General features: G+C 45.5%; 1 protein-coding gene and 1 long non-coding RNA gene across 3 annotated transcripts in view; one reads left to right on the top strand and one right to left on the bottom strand.

The window, feature by feature from the left end:
- The window catches only part of ANXA13 (annexin A13), a 49,262-nt gene that overhangs the window by 15,128 nt on the left and 13,512 nt on the right, over positions 1 to 20,622 (bottom strand). For both annotated transcript variants that reach the window (XM_036883094.2, XM_036883093.2), the window contains 3 exons: positions 12,182 to 12,257; positions 3,327 to 3,421; positions 378 to 548 (listed from right to left, as the gene is read on the bottom strand). In XM_036883094.2, coding sequence (XP_036738989.2) covers positions 378 to 548; positions 3,327 to 3,421; positions 12,182 to 12,257 — 342 coding nt within the window. The remainder of the gene's footprint in view (positions 1 to 377; positions 549 to 3,326; positions 3,422 to 12,181; positions 12,258 to 20,622) is intronic.
- Positions 487 to 20,622, top strand: part of LOC130682816 (uncharacterized) — a 37,346-nt gene continuing 17,210 nt past the window's right edge. The window contains exons 1-2 of the long non-coding RNA XR_008996173.1: positions 487 to 2,227; positions 12,196 to 12,278. This is a non-coding gene — a long non-coding RNA (uncharacterized LOC130682816). The remainder of the gene's footprint in view (positions 2,228 to 12,195; positions 12,279 to 20,622) is intronic.

Genomic DNA, 20,622 nt, shown 5'->3' on the forward strand with positions numbered 1-20,622 from the left:
TGCTTATTGCATTATTCATGCCAGAAGACCCACAAAGTCAGCCTGGGAGGCCAAAAGTGGGATCGTGCCTCCTGCATATAAAACTGTGCATTCTGTTTAGAAAAACAAAGCCTGGGTTGACACAGCTGTTCTGCAAGAATCTATTCTGTCAAGCCAGGGGCAGCAACACCAAGACTGACAGCCAGAACTTTGGGAGAGGCGTCTCTCTTGCATGGGCCAAACAGACACATTTCTGTCCAGACACTTGCTCACCCCAAGGATGGAATGCGGGGAGTAGTTTTCCTTCTGGCTTCTGCAACCTGCCTGTCCTTCTGGCTTCCACTGGGCATATGGACACTCCCTTAAGGGCCACATCTGGGGGTTCGGCTGGAACTAACCTTATTCGTTTTGGTGCACAGGACCTCGATGAGCACTGCCTCATCCGTGCCCAGACCCTTCATGGCCTTCTGCAGCTGCCGGGCATCGTACTCACTGGGCCTGTCCAGAAGGGCCAATGCTGTCTTCTCGAAGTTTCCACTCAGATCACTCTTGAGCACCTCTGCCAGGTCCTGTAGGAAGACAACAAGAGCCCTAACTGGGAATGGCCTGAGAAGAGAGGGACAGATGTCTTCTCACCCCAGTACCTGACCTCAGTCAACAGAAAACCTGCTGTGGACACATGGGGGTGGTCTAGACAGAAGCCCTACAGGCACAGGTGACCTGCTGTGGAGGACAGTAGTCACCATGACTGCCCCTTCCATCCATCTTTCCCCAGAACTGGCAGAGAGAAGACACCCTGCTCAGGGCTGGAGACCCCAAAGATGAATCACAATAAAAACCAACATTTGCCAAACATGTTAGGGCTCAGAGGGCTTTCTCACTGATCCTCCAAATGGGCCTGGCATTGTCTCCATTTATAGGACTTCAAAAAGATGCACAATGTGCCCAAACACTGGTCTAGAAAGGACTGAGACACAGGTTTGTTATTTCTAGGCGGACCAGGTCATTTGTCATCCAAATTGGAATGGTTTTGAGAGTGAAGAGGCTGCTATCAATAACCACAGAGGGACAGTAGGAATGAACAGGGACCACCCTACGCAAACCAGATGTGCAGTTACTTCCGTTTTCTTGTCAAATCCCGACAGGGACCCATGTGGGAAAGGCCTCCGGTGGGGAGAAGATGTACATGACATTCTCACAGGCACCCTGGTTTTGGCAAGCATCCATTTTCAAGGATGTTTTTTGGCAAATGCCATCTTATTATTAGAAGAGAACTGCCTGCTCCGACCTGTCTTCCTCTGGCAGGATGGTGTGATGAGCGAAAGGGTCAAGAGTGGTGTTCAGCCTAGCGAGAGTCGCCAGCGTCCCGATTTAAATGAAGGATCTCCAAGCATGACCTTCACGTTCAGACAGCACAGTGTGGGTCAGACTGGAGGCCCGAGACCAGCTAGCATTTTAGGACCCAAGTTACAGCACATGGCGGGTCTGATGGCTAACACAGTCACAGGAGCTCTGTGACCTTGGAAATGTACTCACTTTGACCAACTGTCGGTTCCCTTCTCTGAAACAAAGGGAGAATAATGAGACCTACCTCTTAGGTTTATTGGGAGAATTACATGAAAGAATCCATGTAAACCCTAAGCACGCTGCCTGGCACACTTTAAATGCTCAGCAGTGATTATCATTTCAGGCTGAAAGGAACTTCCTCAGAGGAGGCAAATCAGCTCTTTCTAAGATGATCCTCTGAGCTCTGAGCCTGGGAGAAAAGCCCAGAAGGTTTTTGTCTCAGGCCCTGGAATCTGCAGTCCGAAGAGGCGGCTGTGATTTTACTGCCTCTGTCCCACAGCAGCTGCTCCATCTAACACTGTGTCATGTGAGAGCAGGTCTTTGGTTAGTACTCTGCGTGTGGATCTGCCGAAGAGTGGGGATGGTTTTCAGGTCAGATGGGCATTATATAGAACTTCAGAGAAGAGAAACCCCAGCTGCCTACTCGTACAGGCCACAAGTATGAAAACAAATCCTTGTGTGTTTACATTCTGTTTGGACACAGGAACGTGCTCCGGGTACCTCAGCTCTAATCCTGTTTTTCTTCCAGCTAGCTGTGTCACCTGAGCATGTATATACTCTTTGGAGCAGTTGTCACAGGGATTTGGATATGCTCATCCCTAACATCGCCTAGCTTCATGATGTGATTCTAGATCACTCTTGGGCAGTCTCAGCTGTCTGAAGCACAGCTGGGAACTGGAAGGTAAGCAAATGACTGGCAAATGTTGGTTTTTCAGTTTTGCGCTAGAGCATGCCTGCTCTGTCATTAGCAGGGCCCCTAAACCCTCACTTCCAACCCATGTACTCTTATTTTACACTGAAGTTTAAGAAGCCTGTATCTGACTTTCCGTATTGGTAGGGTGAAAGTAGACATGGCAATTGAGAGGCTGCTACGGTTTTGCACGCTGACAAGGTGAAGTTCTATATCATTCAATTCAATTAAATGCAATTGAACTGAAGGTTCACTTATTTTCGTCAGAGTCATCAGTGAATGACACTGAAGCCTGATCTTGAGAAGAGAAGCAGAAAAACTGTAAAAGCACAGCTGTCTGGGGCATTTAGTATATAAATAAATAGCTCCTCTCATGGCAAAAGGTTCATGAAAAGTGGCTGCTGGCCCTGGAGTCAGAAGACTTGGATTTGAGGTCTGGCTCTTTTTCTTACGAAGTATGTGATTTTGTGCAAGTCACGTAAATGGATGTGCTCCATTTTCCTCTCTATAAAACAGAAACAGTCATACCTCTCACAGTTTCCCATTACTGGTAAAGTTTCCCCTTACAAGCTTTTTCCTGCTTGACTGTCCCAGCAACTGGAGAAGGGAGGTAAATTATCATTTTCATTCTATGGGTGAGGAAGTAAGGCCGAAGAGAGACTGTTGCCTACCCAATGTCAAATAAGTAAGAAAATCCATCTCTATCTCTATGTCTATTTATACATGGAGTGATTAAAACTGTAAAGGTTTTGCAAATATGGATTAGAATACAGCATGATAACTAATATTCATTTTGCATACTGATTATTTAATGACATCAAGAAAAGGTTAAATTATGTTCATTATATATTAATAAAGAAAACAGAAGGACAAGGACATACTTAAGGATTTCTACACATAACAAGCTATTAAGTTCATAAAACAATTTCAGTTTTTCTGAAGTCAACGTTTTAAATATCTGGTTCATCTTTTTCTTTTGGGCTAGCTCAGTACAGCTGTAAGGACATTCTCCGCAGCCTTGGGAGTGTAGAGGAGACCGGGGCCACCAGGGCCAAGGCTGTGCGCACGCCCGGGAGGACCCTGGCATCACCTTGCCGTAGGTTGCCATGTACTTCTGCTTTATTTGTTGCCTCTCCTCTGATGTCCTGCTTGATAAGATCTCAATGATGGCCGCTTCATCGGTTCCTAAAGTAGAGAACGAAACACAGCAAGAGTGAACAAGAAACAAGATGGAGGTTAGATTTAGTAGAGTCTGGGAACCCAAGACAGTGGTCAGGAACTTCAGAGGAGCCTAGATGGACCCTTCAGCTTTAATGTCTTGTGGGAACTGCATTCTTTTCACTTACCTGACAAATATCCACTGAGGCCTCCCGTTGCATGAAGCACGGTGCTAGGCATTGTCGTGGAAAGAGGCACGGGTTTGGCCTTAATTTGACTCCTAGGTAAATACTCAAGAGAAATGATGACAAATGTCCACACAACGCTTGTACATGAACGTTCATTGCAGCATCATTCCCAGTAGCCGGAGGTGGAGACAGCCTGCATGTCCATCAAGGGGCGAATGGATAAATGTGATATAACCACACAGTGGAATTTTACTTGGTCAGAAAGAGGAATGAAGTACTGACATATGCTATGATATGAATGAACCTTGAAAACTTGATGCTAAGAGAAAGAAGCCAATCCCAGAAGACCACATATTATGATTCCATTCATATGAAAGTCCACAATAGGGAAATCTATAGAGATAAAAAGTAGATTAGTGGCTAGGGATGAAGTAGGTAGGGGGGTCGTAGCTAAGGAGTGGACAGTTTCTTTTTGAGGTAATGAAAGTATTCTAAATTGACTGTGGTGATGGTTGCACATATCTGAGAATATATGAAAAACCATGGATTGTACACATTAAATGAGTGAATTGTGTGGTATGTGAATTATACCTGAATAAAACTGTTAAAAAATAGTAAAAAAAAAAAAAGTATCATTGTTCCTTGGCCTCCAGGTGCTTAAAATTAAGTGGAAGAGACTAAGATACAGGCCCAAATTGCTACAATATCAAGCCCACCCATAAACTTGTTACATCCAGAAGAGAGAAGTCCTAATTGGGACCTCGATGCATGGCTGCCCCTTTAAATTCCTAACTCTTGACACCTTTAAATCACGTTCTTTCTATAAAGTTTTTTTCCCTGGTGCTCAAAGTAATACATGTTCATTGCAGGCAATTTGATCCAGACCATAGACAATAATGAATAAGAAAGAAGTGGAGAATATCTGTTTTGAACATGGAGACAGGATTGCAAAGATGACCCAGGCAGTGCCAGTGTGGGAATGAGAAAGACTGTTTAACCAGCCAACCCTGAATTAGATTTCTTCAGACTGGTTCATATCACAGCTCCATCCTCACTGACTGTATGACATTGGGCAAATTCAGGGAGACCAACCCTTCCCTAGCAGCCCTCAGATGTTAGAAGCGGCCGGTGTGGTGGGTCAGACAGAGCTGGGTTGGTTCTGGCTCTGCCCCATACAAGCTGCCAGATTCTGGACTGGCTTTGAAGCTGTGGTGTCCAGCACTGTAGCAGACGGAGCCAGCCAGCATTTGAAAGGGGACTAGTTTGAAATGAGATGTGCTGTTGGTATAAAATGCACACTTGATTTCATGGACTTAGTATAAAAAAGGAGTGTAAAATGTCTCAGTAATTTTTACGTTGATTACCTGTTGAAATGTTACTATCTTGGGTTAAATAAAATGTTATTAAAATTAATTTCACTTGTTTCTTTTTACTTTTATTTTTTAATGAAGCTTCTAGAAAATGTGAAATTCCATTTGTGGTTCGTATTATATTTCTACTGGGCAAGGCTGCCCGGAGTCCCATTTTTACCTTCTGGTAGATGTATGTTAAGACAATACTAATCTCAAAGACAAGAGGAAATCTCTGTCCAAATATTAGCACTTTGTTCATCTTGGCCCACAGCAGTGTCTGTTCCCACAGGGAGAGGTACACACTGGCAGGCCCTTCCATTCGACTCTTCTCGTGTACCTAACTGCCGGGGGACACCTACTGTTATGGGTTGAATTGTATCCCCCTGAAATGATGTTTTGAAGTTCTAACCCCCAGTACCTTAAAATGTGACCTTATTTGGAAACAGGGTCTTTATAGAGATTGTCAAGTTGAGGTGAAGGCATTAGGGTGGGGCTTAATCTGACTGGTGTCCTTTGAAAAAGGGGAAATTTGGACTCAGAGAGACCCTCACAGAGGGGAGAGAAAGTCCTGTGAAGGTGGAGGACAGGAGTGCTGCACCTCTAAGCGAGGGAAGGCCTGAGGCTCCCGGGAGCCAGGAGAGAGGCAGGAGGCAGGCCCTCCTCTGGAGCTTTCAAAGGGAGCCTGGCCTGCTGACTACTTGATTTTTGGACTTCTTGCTTCCAGAACTGTGAGGCAACAGAATAAATTTGTTGTTTTAAGCTACCCGCTTTGTGGTACTTTGTTTTGGTAGCCCTAGGAAACAAACACACCCACTATTCTCAGCAATATCTCAAGACTCCAGAAAGGAGACCAAGACACCCTCTTTGCAGCCAAAGTCTGGAGATCCCCTCATTGCCCGTTCCTAGCCCCGTTCTCGGTGTCTGCTCCCTGTGAAGAGCATGTGCTTGGCAATCGCTGAAGGGGACTGAATTAGTTGAACTTGCACAATTGCTTCTAGCCAGCTGAGAGATCAGGGTCCTGTAAGGATGAGAGATGGTAGATGCATTTGCTAGAAGGGTTGGGAACAGGAAAATCGGGGTCATGGTTATGGGGAAGGGATGGGGGCGGCGGTGCCTGGGTAGAGATGGGAGAGAGAATTTTAAAAATCCTTTTTTTGCCGGCAAGGACTTAGGTATTTCACTCTTGCCTCGACTCTGGCACCTGCCCTCACAGCCACATTTGGGAAGACCATCCTGGGATTTAGGAAGAGAGCTCTGCCCTAGGGATTAGAGAGCTGGGTGCCGGTCTGGACACAGCCGCTAGCTTTATATCCTTGGATGGTTCACTTAGTCTCAACGATTAGTTCCACCTTTACAATCTGGGAAGATCTAGCCAATTCCCATGGAGAAACAGAAAATTCTAGGATGAGCTCACTTGCAAAAATAGTGATGGTTAATTGCCTGCCTCTTTCTGGTTGAGTTCTAGCACTGTTATTTATGTTGTTCCTCTTCATTTACTCCTGTAGTTCCACCTACATAATGGGTATCCAATTTCTTTTTCTCGTAAAAAGAAATCACCCCTTTCTTTCCACATGGGCTGTGCGTGCCCAGGTCTGGGGGCCTCTGCATCTCAGGCCTGGACCCTTATGCTTGTCACCCCTCATACTTCCTGCCTCCCAGTGGCCTACTCGCTGTACTGCGCCAGCTGAGAGCTGGGGGCACTGCCCTGGCTTCCTCCTTCCTTCACTCACATCCCATTAGTTCCCACTAAGACTTCACCTTTCCGCCTCTGCAGTATCTCTCAGACCCACCCATTTCTCTCCACCCTCACCTCTGTCATTGCTCAGCAGAACCAGTGACCCAAATGGGGTTCCCGCCTTACTCTCACCTTTCCAATCAGCATTCACTGTCCCCAGAATGACTTTCGGATAAGCAGAGCAGCCTGCTCACTCTGCTGTTCCAGGCCTTTCCATATTGCCCCTTCAAATCCAGAGTAAAGTCTCCACTCTTTAGTGGGGCATATGAGGCCTTTTGGAGTAGCTCACCTTGCCTGTCAAAGTCTTGTCCCTCCTTACCCTTCCTCCCGTAGACCTCCTTTCCCTCAACTCCACGAATTACTTGCAGCTCCCAGAACCAGCAACACTTTCCTTCTCATCTCTGTGTGTTTGCATGGGCTGTTCCCTCCACCTGGAACAGCTTTATCATTGATCCTCACCTTCACGCCCTCTCCTCCTTTGGGACTCAACTCACTGGACTTTTCTGGGACTGATGGGGCACCCTCCCTCTGTGCCCCTCACATTGCCTGTTCTCTGTCCCGTCTCTGCCATGTCACCCTGCATGTTCCATGGGAGCAAGGGTTTTTTTGCTCACTGCTGTATCTACATAGAAGGCTCTCAATATTTATCAAATGACTTGCTGAATGAACGGATGTTTAAATGCATGCACGTATGTGTGAATGAATGAATGAATGAATGAAGTTTGCTCAGCGTTATGATGGAAACTTGTCTTTGCTTTGGTGTTGCATATACTACTCAGGTGGGCTGTATGAAGCTGGGGCCACTAGGAAATCCTCTCATAGTCTGATGCCATCCATGGTCAACCCATATCTGGTTAATTCAGGAAAATTGAGTTAAAATTTAAACAATAACATTGTTTAGATTTTCCTCCTTGGATGGCTTTAAAAAGAGACCAGAGAACAAAGCAGTCCTGGGATGGCTTAGCAACAGCCTGGAGGTGGGGGGAGAGTGTGGAAATGACTAGACTTCCCTCAAGCCCTTCAAGTCCATCTCTCAGGTTTATCCTGGGAGCTGTTCCCACTGCCCAACCAAGAAGCAATTTACTGAACAGTGACCTCATTTTACATTTCATAATAAGTGTGTCACATAAGCAGTCTGTGCTGCTGAACAATTTCCTGTAAACACTTACTGGTTTGATGCCCTGGGGCCAGACCCTGGTGGTTCTGGGAAAGACTTTTTTTAAATGAGAAAAGAAGCAACCTCACAGCCCTGTCAGTGCTTCCAAGCCTGTAGATAATCATAAGGTGGAGGGTAGGCAGCTTTAGGAGTGCTGGCAGGCCTCCTCGCTATTGCTTTCCCAGCAATTTTCTGGGAAGATACAGAGCTGAATTTCTGTAGGATAGAGGCGGCCGGGTGGGACATGCCCTCCATTTCACACCAGGGGCTCATGTGCCAGATGAGTGATGTGTGCAGTGCCTTGTGGCAGGGTCTCAGCTTTCCTGTAGGCTCCCCGTGTCCCCCCAGCCCCTGCCCCCCACCCGCCTGCCTCGCTGAGCCCAGGCTGCAGCCCTATCTCTGGGGCCCGAGGGCCAGTCTCTTCTGCTAATACCACTGGGCTTCCCAGTCCCTCAGTGTCGCCTTTGCAAATTGGGGGTGCAGGGAAGATTAATGAGGTAAACAATGGGGGAGAATCTTGCCTGCCTGGGAGGGTCATTGCTTTTCACTTTCCCACTGTATTCGCGTCCTGAGGTTGCTGTAACAATTGCCATGAACTTGGTGGCTTAAAACAACAGCAATTTATTTACTCACAATTCTGGAGGCTAGAAGCCTGAAATAAGGGTGTCGACAGGGCCAGACTGCCCCCAGAGGCTCTGCAGTAAGATCTGTTCCTTGCCTATTTCAGCTTCTGAAGGCTGCCACTGTCATTGGCGTTCCATGGCCGGTGGCTGCGTCACTCAGCTCTCTGTCCCTGTCTTCACATGGACTTCCCTCCGTGAGTCTTCTGTCTCTTTTAAGGACACTTGCTATGGATTTAGGAGCCTACCCAGATAATCTAGGGTGATCTTTTCTTGATATCATTGTATTAATTACAAGGGATATAATGATATCCCTTGATATCATTATATTAATTATGGCCCTTTCCCAGATAAAGATGGACATATCTTTGGCAGGGCACCATTCAGCCTGGTACACCTTCAGGGAGGAAGAACACAAGCCACTCAAGGGGGGCCCCTCGCTGCTCATGCTGATCTAGTTGACTTTGTGTGGATTTGGCGTCTGAGCTGATTGCTCACAAGGAGATCAGTATGTCATGAGGGCCTGAGAAGCGCTGCCTCGCTGGTGCTCAGTGCCTCTCTGGGAGGGGACATTAGCCCCATTCTGCAAATGGCACCAGTAAGCAGGGGAGTGTGGCCGCAAACCCAGTCCTTCCCATGGAGTGCAGGAGGCCCTGGACTTAGACTCATGAGATCCAAGTTCAGGCCGGGTTCTGCTCCTGGGCGGCCTAGCTTGTTTCTGTGCTTCTCTGAGGGAGGACAGTAAACGTCCTTGTACATTTCAGAGGGGGTAATGGATGTGAGGCACATACACTCTCAGGATTAAGACACTCTCTTCAGAAGGGCCCTGCTGGGATGGGAGCAGCACAGGGGCATGGAGCCCTGACAAAGACTGCCAGTGCCGGGGGGAGGGTAGAGGCTGTTCTGGGTTAACAAAAATCCCAGACCAAGCACGTGCTTAGCACCCAGGAAAGGAGGGTTACCAAAGAAGCCACAAGGAAACCTGTAAGCTTTATGTTCTTTGGAAAAATCATTTTATGGTGTGGAGTTCTTATTTTGAATTGCATAGGTGGGTGAGTGGGTGAGGAGGCATTTAATCTTGATGCATGGGGCCTGCAGAACCACTCTACTCAGTACAGTGGATCCATGGGGCTACGGAGGGCTTGAAGTGTGGCTAATCCAAGCTGGAATGTTCTGCAAGTGTAGATGTAGAGAAAACGAAATTCCTAATGGCCAGAATTCTCACCTGACCCTGGTCTGTTGCCCACTGCACAAGTGTGGGCAATACGTCATTATGGCTCTATATAAAGAACTCCACCCAGGGCTCTGGGCTGCACGGCTGCAGGAGAGCAGAGGCTGGAGGGGCGGTAGTGCAGAGATCAGAGACTGAGATGGCGGTGGGGGCGGAGGGGCCTAGAGGCAGAGACCTGCTTGCTGCAAGCAGACTGGCTCTGAGGGGATGAGATTCTAGCACTTGACCTGCCACGGTGAGAAGAAAAGCTGGGTATAAACCTTTTCATCCCAAGAATGTTCCATTGTCATTTTTCAGTCTCACCGAATCGAGAGTAAACTTGCCCAGGGATGAAACCCACTGGCGAGACAGTAGAATACATACTGTATGTTGAACACTTACTGTGAAAAGAAGGGATGTCAAAGAACTCATTAACAATTCTTAAGTTTATTGGTAAAATGATATTTTTTATACAATATTGAGTTAACTATATTACAATTAACTTTACCTGCTTTTATTTTTCTTTTAAAATTTGGTTTCTCAAAACTTAAAAATTACCTATATGGCTCATCTTTGTGGCTATAGAACAATGTGGCCCTAGACATTTAAATCCAGCCCTGGCAGGACTGGTGTGTCAGTGAGATGGGTGCATGGTGTTGTAGACATATTTTGTCAACAGATATAATTTTGTCTTGTTTTCACTTGATAGAGGTTGGAATTTTAGACCTTCAATGAAATCAAAGCTTTCCAATATGGCCCTAGTTTCCAATAGCCCCATTTTTATTTCACAACTCTTTGACCTTGGGCAAGATATTTAACCTCTGAGCTTCAGCATTCTCATCTGTGAAGTCATTTTAATATGACTTTACAAGGCTGTTGGGAGGATTACACAAGATGATGTGCAAGCAGTGCCCAGCTTAGCACCTGCACAGAGAGAGAGCTCTACGCCAGTAACCAGCACTAGAGTGGTCCCATCTATGGCCACATCCAGAGGGAGGAAGAGAACACTGCGTATCCTTGGCCTTCAGTGGGTGCTCCATCTGTGCTTTTTGAGCTAAACACATATAGTGGCTAAGAATGTGGGGGTTTATAGTTAACTGCAGCTGAACTCATTCCCACCCCCACTTTAGCGCCTGTCACATCCAGGTGTGAGGACCTCACTCAAGAGGCAGCAAGGAAGCATCTGCGAGACTGGCTGAGCCACTGAGCACTATGAACATCCTGCCACTTCCAGGCGAACATGTTTCTCTTCAGCCGTAGTCCAGCTACAAGATTAACCAGGGCTCGATGTGAACAACGGGCAGCTTCTCTCTGCTAAGCGTTCCTCTGATGCACCCTAAACCAAGCAACCCAGTTGTCATCCTTCATTTCCAGCTTGTGTGTTCTTTCCTTCCCTCCCTCTCCAATTAATTCAAGGCTACATGTAGAAATCCCTTCTCCCTTTCCCCTACCAGGTCTTCTTCAACACCAAGTCCCCTGGGACTTCTCCAACCTTTCCTGAACAAGACTGACTGTTCTTGAGGTAGATAGAAATAAGTCTTCCTAGAACTTCCACCATGGATCCCAGTTCTGTCCTCTGGAGTCACACAAAGAATTTATGGCCATTTTATTCCACCATACTATCCATTCCTAGGAAAGTAAATCTCCATTAAGTAAAAATTTAGCACTTGTTTTCACAAAGCATTATGCCAAGTGCAAGAAGCCAGACACATATTGTATGATTTCATTTATATGAAATGTCCAGAATAGGCAAATCCATAGAGACAGAAAGTGTTTGCCAGGGCCTAAAGGGAGGGGGTACTGAGGAGTGGTTGCTAATGGATGTGAGGTTTGTTTTGGGGGTGATGAAAATCTTCTGGAATTAGTGACAATGGTTACATGGTCCTGTGAATATACTAAAACCCAGGCTTTGGGGACAAGAACCTTGTTTCACTGGTGACCTCCTTGGGTCCCAGAGTCTCTCTTCATGGCCTTGTTCCCAGATGCTCCCTCCTTCATCCTGCCTTGTTACTGCAGTTGCCTTAGTCCTGATTTCTTACTTAGACTCCCATTCTTGACCATGTACTTACCCTTAGGCCTGGATGTACACAGCTCCTTCACTTTTGACCTCTGATTCTTGACCTTGGCCATGGTTTATGCTCACGTGGTCTCTTCTAGATGCAGCTCCCAGTTTTCTAACCCAGCTCTCATCAGACCCAGTTCCCCACCACCTCCCATGAACCCAGATGGATTTAGATGACATTAGGATTGTATGCACTACACTTCTCATGAAGTTTCTTCTACTTCAAGGTCAAACAAAATGTCATAATATCCCATTTCTAACTATTATATTGAATTCTGAAAAGCATTAGGATCTGATTATAACTTTGGGATCTTTTATAAAGAGAACTTATGAAGTAATCAGCTTGGGTTATCTTGGAATGCACAAGATAAGTGAGAGGTTATCCTCTGAAGATCATGGGAAAGTTGGGCATGAAATCAAATTTAATCAACTTCAAAAGTAAATAAACAAAATATCTTTCATACCCATTCCTTTGCAGGCTTTGTTCAGCGTTTTGGCATCTCGATCTGCATCAAAACCCTGATGACTTCTCACTTTGGCCTGGAGAAAATAATTGAAAAGGTGAGTGGACAATATAGGCCTTCATGAGTTATCTCTGGCTGAAATTAGTAACCAATTGTAGGACAAAGTAGTCATGCAAATGAGGGACCAGCTGCCACTATACACGTGGGTGCATGTGGAGATCAGCTGGGGAAACTCTAGCCCCAGAGAGATGGCTGGTACTCCTTGAAGCCACCTGGCCTTGGATGGCCACAGAGAATGGGCCCCTCTGTTCTCAAGGACAATCAGCCTGGCCAACTCTGGGTTGAGCGGTTTTCACATCAACCCTACCTTTGTATGATCGTCTCTGAAACAGAGTAAGACAGTGGGCCAGTGTGCTGGGTTGCTGACTCTCTGCTTTTGACATGAGACACAAGTATGTCTAGGGAATAAGTATTGCCAGCCCGAAGCTAAGGGTTCTGGGATCTTATTACAGATCCCCTTGGTGACCTGGGCTAAAGCTTTGACATCCACACAGTGAGAGATAGAGTTTTCCAGAGATACCATGTGCATTGGCAATAGCAGAGTTACTGGTTTTTACAGCTCCTTGGGGCGACAGTGTTCTGTTTATATACTAACTAATGTTTCTCATACGTCAGTCATTGGTAGAATACATACACTCATTTGTCCATGGTTACCAAGTCAATATTATTATTATTTGCTGTCCACTGACCTAATATAACTTTGCATGAGGTCTTGCCCACTGCAGGATTGCCCCCAGCTCAGTTTGCATCCTAAAGCCCACACTCTCAGTTCCGGTGCTCCGTCCGGCCTTATGCTCTAGTTATGACTGGGGCCTTTATGTTCAGCAGAGGGATGGCATATCTCATTTTCCTTTCCAAATCTTCTGTATGGTATGAGAAAGCTTTCTGGCACTTCTGAAGGCTTATTGGCAGGACCAGCAACATAACTGCAGGGCTTGGTGCAAAATGAAAATGTAGGGCTCCTTGTTAGAAATGATTAAGAATATCAAGCTGGTGCCATCAGAGTATTAACACAAGCGCGAGGCCTTTCTGAGCCAGGGGATCCTGTGTGGCTGCACAGGCTGCCCACATAGGAAGCCGGCCCTGCATTTTGATCAACTTCTGACAAGGGTGGTTCTCTGAGTGTGGTGGTGTGGGAATGGCAATCTCAAAGGAGGAAATAGTGCCTTTCTTTTCATGGGATGTGCTATGGAGGGTTTTGGAGGCGTGGAGGAACTGACCCAGAGCAGCAGAAGTCTCCTATTAACAGGCGGATTCAAAAACTGCTTGACACACCTCCTTAGCCTTATCAGAGTAGGCAGTTTGGTGGGACACATACTGTCTGTCACAGTTGATAAGTCAGAACAGAGACACAGAGCTCCGTGAGTGGCCGTGGAGGCTGTGCCCTGCCTGAGGCCTTGGCTGCTTGACAGAGGAGCTGGGCTCCAGCTGGGCTGCACTTGCCGAGCCCTGTGCTGGCAAGGATGCTTCTCCCCCAAAGGGACACTTTTTCCTTAGTTGCACAAAGATGCTGCCAGGTGCTTGCAGAAGTCACATGGAGACTTGTTTAAGAACTCTGGCCAGGCAACGTCTAAGTCTCAGGCAGGGCTCGAACCAGGGCTGTCCAGCTCTGTCAGGTATGCTAGACAGTCCTGCCCTCAGCCCCTTACTGTTTTAGAAAGGTGGTTCCATGATACAAACATCACACAGTTACAGGAAAAGGGATGGGAAAGAACCCTCTGAACATGTCTAGTTTGCTTCTCCAAGGCCAAAAAATAAGTACTTGAGTGTTCAAAATAACAGTGATATCTGGGGGCTGTGGGGGTGTAGTGGGAGAGTGTTGTACCCCATGTTAGGAAGAAAGATGACATTGAGACTTAGTTTTTTTCTTTTTTGCCTAACAAATGATCTGACTTAAAAGTCTCTGTCAGATGCGTAACCCTCAGCAGGACAGATGGAGGTCACCTTCCCCTGGATCCTTCTAGGAACCACTAGGAACCGCTCTTAGTCTTGTTGGTTATCTTTCCTAACGCAAAGGAATTCGGTCTTGTTTCTCATAACAGCAGGCGCTTTGATGTCCAAGGGAAGGAATCATGTGATGTGATTTTTTTTTTTTAAGTGGGGAAAGAAAACAGTCTGCTAGGAGTTCTCCCTGCTGCGTGGCTGGGCCTGCCTCCACAATGGATGTATTCATCAGCAGGGCCCAGCGTTGATACAGGGGCTGCCCCTGGCGGGTTCTGAGGAGCCGGGTACCGAACTTCTCCGGAATGTATATGGAGCGGACATTCCACATCAATTGTTCATTGTTAGTGGGCCAGGCAGCTGACTTTGGGGCCTTGGGCCTGTTTACTAATTGGGAGATTTTGTTTTTGAAACCTGAGGCCACTGAACAGAGCTTCCACAAAAAGCAGTTGCAGGAATGTGAGTCAGACACAAAATGGGGGTGTCTGGGACTCCAGGATGGAGACAGACATTTGTGAGGGTTCAGGCGAATACAAGGATGTTCCACTCACTTTCAGCTCTAAGACGTAACAGACGCAGCGCAGCATATGCCTTTCTATGTTTCGCTTTGTTTTGCTTTGATTTGCTAAGTTAACAGCATTTGCAATGACATTCAGGAGACACATAAAAAAGACAAGATGTTAGATGTTAATAAAAATGATTACAGGAGTCTGGGCTTTGAGCCCACATGAGTCCGAGTTTGAATGTGGTTCTGCCCCTTTGAAGTCATGTGAACTTGGGCCATTAACCTCTAAACCACCATTTCCTCATCTGTAAAATGGGGGCAGCGTCTGCCTTGTAAGAGTTGAGACTTATGTGAGATAACGTTTCAAGTGCCAGATGTATAGAGGAGCAACAGAAATGCTAGTCCTTTCCTGCATCTTTGGGCCATCTCTTGGTTTTTGTCTTATAGTGAAATAGGTTCCAATTCTGCCTTTTTTGATTCAACAAGTTTGTAAGATATACATATCTATATATAGAGATCTGTCTTATCTATCTATCTAATCTATCTTTCAAACTTGATATTGTGAGATCTATTTATCTACCTAATCTCACAAAGCCCCAAATAACATGTTTGTAATAGGTCTCCATTGAAGATGTAATAGCCAAGTTTGAGAGCATGGCTTTCTGGTCAGACTGGATTTGAATTCCAGCATTGCTGCCTATTACCTGGGTGACCTTAGGCAAGTCTGGGCACTTTCTGTGCTGTGTTTCCATCATGGCAGAATGTGGGTAATAACAGTGCCTGCCCAGTAGTTCCCTTGTGAGAATTTAAATGCAATGATTCATGCAAAGCCTCTAAAATAAAGCCTGGCAGTGAGCATGTGCCTAGTAAATGTAAACAATTAATACTTGTTAAAGGAAGGTCAGCAATGAGTTTTCCAGAATATTTTAAATCCTTTCTTGCTTGAGGGTTTTTCACCTTGTAAATGGCACTCTAAGGATCAATTGTTCATTGATCACCTGCAGTTTGGATTTAGAGTTCATGTATTTCACACAGGGCAGTAAAGTGATTAAAAATTCAGGCTGTGTGGAGTCCAGGAGACCTGAGGTGGCACCCAACACCACATTTTTTTTAACTGACTGGTATGACTAGTTTGATAATTCACACCTCTTAGTGTATGAAGATCTCATTGAGATACAACCCCTGGTGAAATACCTGCTCTCATGCTGGTATGTCAGGCTCAAAATGGCAGCTAATACTATTAACTGTACAGAAGGTACTGGCTGGCCCGTGAATGAGCTGGGGACCTTCAGTCTTGTGTTTTCTTCCCAGCACATCTAACACATCTACACGCCACTTCTCTGTGTCTCCGTGTTCCTGCATCTAAAACAAGAAAACAAATTACCCATTTTTCTGGAGGGAGGAGGTATAGAAAACAAAGTGAGATACATGAGCCTAGGAGGGAGTGTCACCTGGGCAGAAAGCATGTTGAAAACACCCACTCTGAAATGACTCAGGGACAAGCCAACTTCACGTCAGCTGCCCAGGAGGAAGGCTGGCTCTTGAATCAGCCGCTGATAGCCCAAGCTGGAGTGGAGAAATAGACACCTGACCAAAGGCTTCTATGTCAGTGCAATTCAAGGAAGGCTTAGCTCTTGTGATTGAAAGGGGACATTTGAAAGAAAACTTCCTCCAGTTTGCAGCAAACTCTGGGAATGCAATTTGTAAAAATGTTAGCTGAGGGATATGTTTTGCAAATTGGTTGCCCTATGCATTATATAGTAACCAGAATTTTCCAGGACCCTGCCTTAAGTATACTCAGATTAAGTAAGTATGACGGACTCCTACTCATCAGTCCTGGTGACTGATTTTCTATTTGAATAGCATCAGCCTGGATAATAAGAAAATACTGTCTCATGAGAGACATATGAAGTAATTAAAAAGCAAAATGTAGCTGGCAAATTAGGTTCTCTTCTGAACAGGTCCACCCTCTCTCCCAGCTTCCTCTCTTCCCTTCTCTTTCCCCTCTTCCTTCTTCCCTTTTCTCCCTCCCCTTCCTTCAACAGACAGGTACTGAAGATCTATTGCGTGGCAAGCACTACCCTAGGTGAGAGGGACTCAATGATCTATGAAGTGCAGTACTTGTCCCCAGACAAATAAACATCGAAATAAATCAATGACAATTGCACTATGATGTGCTAAGCACTTTGGATGCAAATAGTTGAGAAGAGAAAGAGGAACTTTTATGGAGAAGTTGATATTTGTGCTGGTTCTTGAAGGATGAGCAGTAGCTAGGCAAGCAAAATAAGGAGGGGCAGAGGTGGGGGAAGGACATTCCAGGAAGACCCTATTCCGTGGTACTTGTTGTGTCTGTATACATGTGTGCTTCCTATGACCTATCCCTGTGCTACTGCAGAATAAGCATGATTGATCTAAAGTAGACATAATGACATAGTGTGGACTTGGGAGTCAGACCTACTGTGTTCTCTCATGTTTTGCCCCTTGCTGGGTGTACAACTTGGGGCAAGCTGACCCATCTCTCTGAGCCTTTGTTGTCTCATCTTTAAAGGGCAGGTGCTCCTGCTCATGGGGTAGCATGAGGTTTGGGTGCGACAGCGCAGAGCCGGTTACAGGAAGCACTCCATTGATGGCACGTAGGAGGTAGGATGCTCAGTGACATAAGGATGTAAGGGTCATTTGTAAACTCTTAAGTATTATTAGAATGTAACGGGAGTGGCATTTCGATTTGTTCTTTCCAGTATTCCCGGAAGCCTTGGCTCGCTGCAGTCTGCTCAGTAAATATTTGACAGTGGTTGTGCTTGGCAGCCAGGCTCTGAGACAGGAGGGCTCTGAGGAAGTGCCGGGGGGCAGAGGCCAGAGGGCTCATTGTACCCTGATCTAATGAGGACTGCTGCCTGAGCTGACATGAAATCTGGAGGAGATTAAAGAAGAGGGCCGGCATTAGAACCAGGCTTATTATGAGGAACGAAATGGAGGCAGGGGAGGGTTGTGCCAGGGAGAGCCCCGGACACACCTGACTTCCCAGCATGAGCAATGGCCCCTGCCCCTGCCAGCTGATGGTACCTCAAGCCAGTGTTGGCAGTTTGGGCTAAAGTCCTTTTGAGTAGATTTTAAGATCATTATGGAACCATCTATCGTACTTATGTGTGCTCATATATCTGCCCTTGAACCTGGCATGATGCTTTTTTTTTCTTTCTAAGTCTGTTTTCCCATCTGATGAATGGAAATTTTAGTCCCTACGTCTTGTGGGCTGTTCTAAGCATATGCATCAAAAGTGGTTGGCAGGGTGCTTCGCACATGGTGAGTACTTGTTGTCATTTTTATCCTGACATCTTGACCTGATTCCGACGGAGTGTTGAATGAGCCACTGGCATGGTGCTTTGTGTGGCAGCTAACTTGGAAACCATTTTGTACTTACAGATAAGTAGTAGCAGGGGCTAAGAGTTTCAGAGAAACTTAAGGGAGAAACACTTAAAATCGAGAATGGTGGCAAAATATAACACATTTACTATGGGTCGGGCACTCATCCAAACAACTTACATATAATACCTCATTTAGTCCTCACAACAACCATCTGAGGTGGGTATTATGACCTCCTATTTTACAGATAAGTAAATCAAAACACAGGAAGGTTAATAACTTGCCCAAGGTCACACAGCTAGTAAGTGATGGAGTTCAAATCTACACAAACTGGATCCAGAAACTCCACTATTGATTTCTCATTAACCAATTTTTTTGTCCCTGTCAAAATTATTATTTTTTTAATTTAATGGGAGATAAGCTCAGTCTGACTTTTAGAACTTTGGTCTTGAACAAAAATACCAGTTGAGACCTGCAGTTTGTTCTCTGAGCAGGGAAGCGCCGAGAACCCCTTTTCTAGCTGTGGGATCAATAAATGTTCTCGATGATGGGACATTAGGAAGTGAAATGAAAAATGAAGGCCAATTCCCACTATTTGCAAGGCAAAACAGCCTCTCCCCGTGGGCAAAATGTATGCTCCAAGGAGACCTTATTGTCAGATTCTGCTTCTAGGTATTCCTTCTGAGTCTAACGGAATCTGGTTTCTGGTTCTCATCTGTAAATTAGGACTAATACCTGCCTTCTGCAGCAGAATCTTGGAAAGATGAAATAAGATAATGTGATTCATTATTCACAATAGCCTGGATAGAAACAACTTGTGTCCATCAACAGATGAATGGATAACAAAGATGTGTTATATATACATATATATATGTATACACACACACATATATGTCATATACACACACAATGGAATATTTGCAGCCACAAGAAAAGGAAATCCTGTCATTTGCAACAACATGGATGGAGCTTGAGGGCATTATGCTGGGTGAAATAAGTCAGACAGAGCAGGACAAATACTGTATGACACCCTTATATATGGAATCAAAAAAAGCCCAACGCAGACACAGAGATCAGAATGGTGGTTACCAGGGTTTGGGTGGTGAGGGGAAAGAAGAGGTGTTGACCAAATGGTATAAGCTTCTAGTTAAAAGGTGAATAAATTCTGGGGATCTAATGCACAGCATAGTGATTATAGTTAATAATACTGTATCATATACTTGAAAGTTGCTAGGAGAGTAGAACTTAAATGTTCTCACCACAAGAAAGAAATAGTAATTGTGTGTCATGATTTGGGTGTTAGCTAAGGTTGTGGTGGTAATCATTTTGCAATATATAAGTGTACCAAATCAATGCACTGTGCCTCTTAAACTTACATAATCTTATATATCAATTCTATATAAATAAAGCTGTATGAAAAGGACAATGGGAGTGATCTGGGCAGGGAGATTTCATGATAATGGTCCAGAGGTGATGGGGGAGAAACTGGCTTTTTTGCCCTTTCCAGCAGGCTCTCAGGACACTTTCTCCTCCTCCTCCTCCATCTCACCCCAAACCTTCCAGTTTCCCCTTTCCTAAAACATCTTGCCCTCTGAGTAGTGGAAGGATCATAGCTAAGGGACCAGTGTGCCGGGGGTGGGTGGGTGTGAAATGTAGCAGAGGCATTTCGAAGACTGAAAAAGGCATGAGGCTAGCAGGACGGCCAAGGTTTCTAATGAGTTGACTTATTTTGGATGACTGCTAACAGCCTGATAAACGGTCAAACATTTCCATAGCTAACATGTCCCTTCTCCCTCTCCGACAGAACCTATGTAAATTGACTGCAGATTGGTCTTATTCAGAAGGAGCCCATCCATGTCAGGGAAGGGAAGAAGAGGAAGGGGGCTGCAAGCAGATTCCCACTGTAACTTCCCAAGTTCTTGAGGGCCAAAGGAACTTGGGGATAAACAGCACACAGCCTGGTGCTCCTTCATTGCTTAAACACTTGGTGCCTGCCACTGACTCCATTGACAACGGTGGAGAATGTATCTGTTTAAATGAATTTGCTGACATCTCATCTCCTCTCTGAAGTCATTCCTGAACCTCTGGGGAAGAACTGAGGACTTTCTGCCAGTGGTATGTGGGGGCTAAGGCGATCTGGGATGTGGAACACTGTGTTAAAACTGGGGCAGGTCCAGGTGAATCAGGATGGTTGGTCACCCAAGCTGGAGCTGACTTTGCAAGCTTGTAAGCACCAGTTGTGTGCATCTATTCCCAACTCTGTGTTCAGTGAGGTTATGTTGGTAACTTGAAATCAGCCATGGTGGAAATATTTGTATCTTGGAATTGGAAAATGCCACAAATTAGCTTTTTGTTTTCCCCCTGGGAGACATTTTCTAGCACACCACACACTTTTGTGCTTACACTCCACTCTAGAGATTTCTATCAGATTCCCCTTAAGTTACTTTATTATACTCATTCACTAGTCTATCTCCTTCCCTGGATGGTAAACCTCTTGAGAACAAGAGCCACATCATATTCATAGTCATATATCCAGCACCTATCACAATGCCTGGTACATTATAGGTACTTGGTA

Source organism: Manis pentadactyla, chromosome 3 (assembly GCF_030020395.1).
Source record: "Manis pentadactyla isolate mManPen7 chromosome 3, mManPen7.hap1, whole genome shotgun sequence".
NCBI classification, from domain to species: Eukaryota; Metazoa; Chordata; class Mammalia; order Pholidota; family Manidae; genus Manis; species Manis pentadactyla.